This window comes from Neopelma chrysocephalum, unplaced genomic scaffold (genome assembly GCF_003984885.1).
Source record: "Neopelma chrysocephalum unplaced genomic scaffold, ASM398488v2 Primary Assembly neopelma1_186969, whole genome shotgun sequence".
NCBI lineage: Eukaryota > Metazoa > Chordata > Aves > Passeriformes > Pipridae > Neopelma > Neopelma chrysocephalum.
The window spans coordinates 523-1,434 of record NW_020939043.1 but is presented as its reverse complement, the minus strand read 5'-3'; the positions used below and the strand labels follow the sequence as shown (position 1 = coordinate 1,434).

General features: G+C 40.7%; 1 protein-coding gene across 1 annotated transcript; it reads left to right on the top strand.

The window, feature by feature from the left end:
* Positions 1-13: 13 nt before the first annotated feature.
* Positions 14-740, top strand: LOC113962997 (ubiquitin carboxyl-terminal hydrolase 40-like). The gene is made up of 2 exons (XM_027673792.1): positions 14-295; positions 525-740. Exons 1-2 carry the CDS (start codon positions 173-175, stop codon positions 660-662), a joined length of 261 nt encoding a protein of 86 aa, XP_027529593.1. The 5' UTR covers positions 14-172; the 3' UTR covers positions 663-740.
* Positions 741-912: the final 172 nt, after the last annotated feature.

Genomic DNA, 912 nt, shown 5'->3' with positions numbered 1-912 from the left:
TCCATGGTTTATATCAACCCTCCCCTGTGTTGCCAGCACCAAAAAAACCCCACATTTCAAGCTGCAAAAACACACCCTGAGAAATCTCTGCTGGTGTGAAACTGTCCTTGGGTGCAAGACTTACTGATGTGTGTCCTTGTGACTGTTATTATTTCTCTTTTTAAAGCCTGAAATGGATGATTCAGAGTACATGTATGAGCTCTTCTCTGTTATTATACACAAAGGTGGCTGCTATGGAGGACACTATCATGTTTATATCAGAGATGTGGATGAATTAGGAAACTGGCAACTACAGGTAAGTCCTAAAGGTGGTTTTTTTTTTCCCTTCCTTGCTTTACAGGCCTTATTTTCCAGGAAAAGTGTGAATGAGCAGCCAAACTAATTAATATGTTATGAGGCTCAGAGTGCCTTCTAATTAAGAAGGATAATTAATCAGAATTTCCTTCTAATTTTACTGCAGAATAATCAAACCCAGTTGTGTGTGGTACAGCAGCATCTGTGAGTCTCATCTCTTTGTTGCACAGGAAGAAGAGGAAAAGCTGATTGAAGATAAGGCTGGAAGAGATGCTGAAAATTCCAAAGAAACTGAGAATCCACTGGCAGTCCTAAAAGGGATTTTAGCAGAGGTATGGTATGTAAGGGGCTTATTGCTTGGATTTTGAGCCTGGAAGGGTTTTGTGTGTGTGAGAGTGGGCAGGTTTGAGTGTCCAGAGCTCCTCTGAATTCACTGGGAAGCAAGTAAAACTTAAAAAATTGAGGCTGGAAAAAAAATTTGAGGCTGGAAAGCAAAAAATTGAGGCTGGAAAGCAAAAAATTGAGGCTGGAAAGCAAAGAATTGAGGCTGGAAAGCAAAGAATTGAGGCTGGAAAGCAAAGAATTGAGGCTGGAAAGCAAAGAATTGAGGCTGGAAAG

Bases quoted from the DNA above. Each gene is read 5' to 3' on its own strand.
- LOC113962997 (XM_027673792.1), top strand. From the start codon at position 173: ATGGATGATTCAGAGTACATGTATGAGCTCTTCTCTGTTATTATACAC. The intron at 296-524 runs GTAAGTCCTAAA...TTTGTTGCACAG, and splicing joins TAGGAAACTGGCAACTACAG to GAAGAAGAGGAAAAGCTGAT.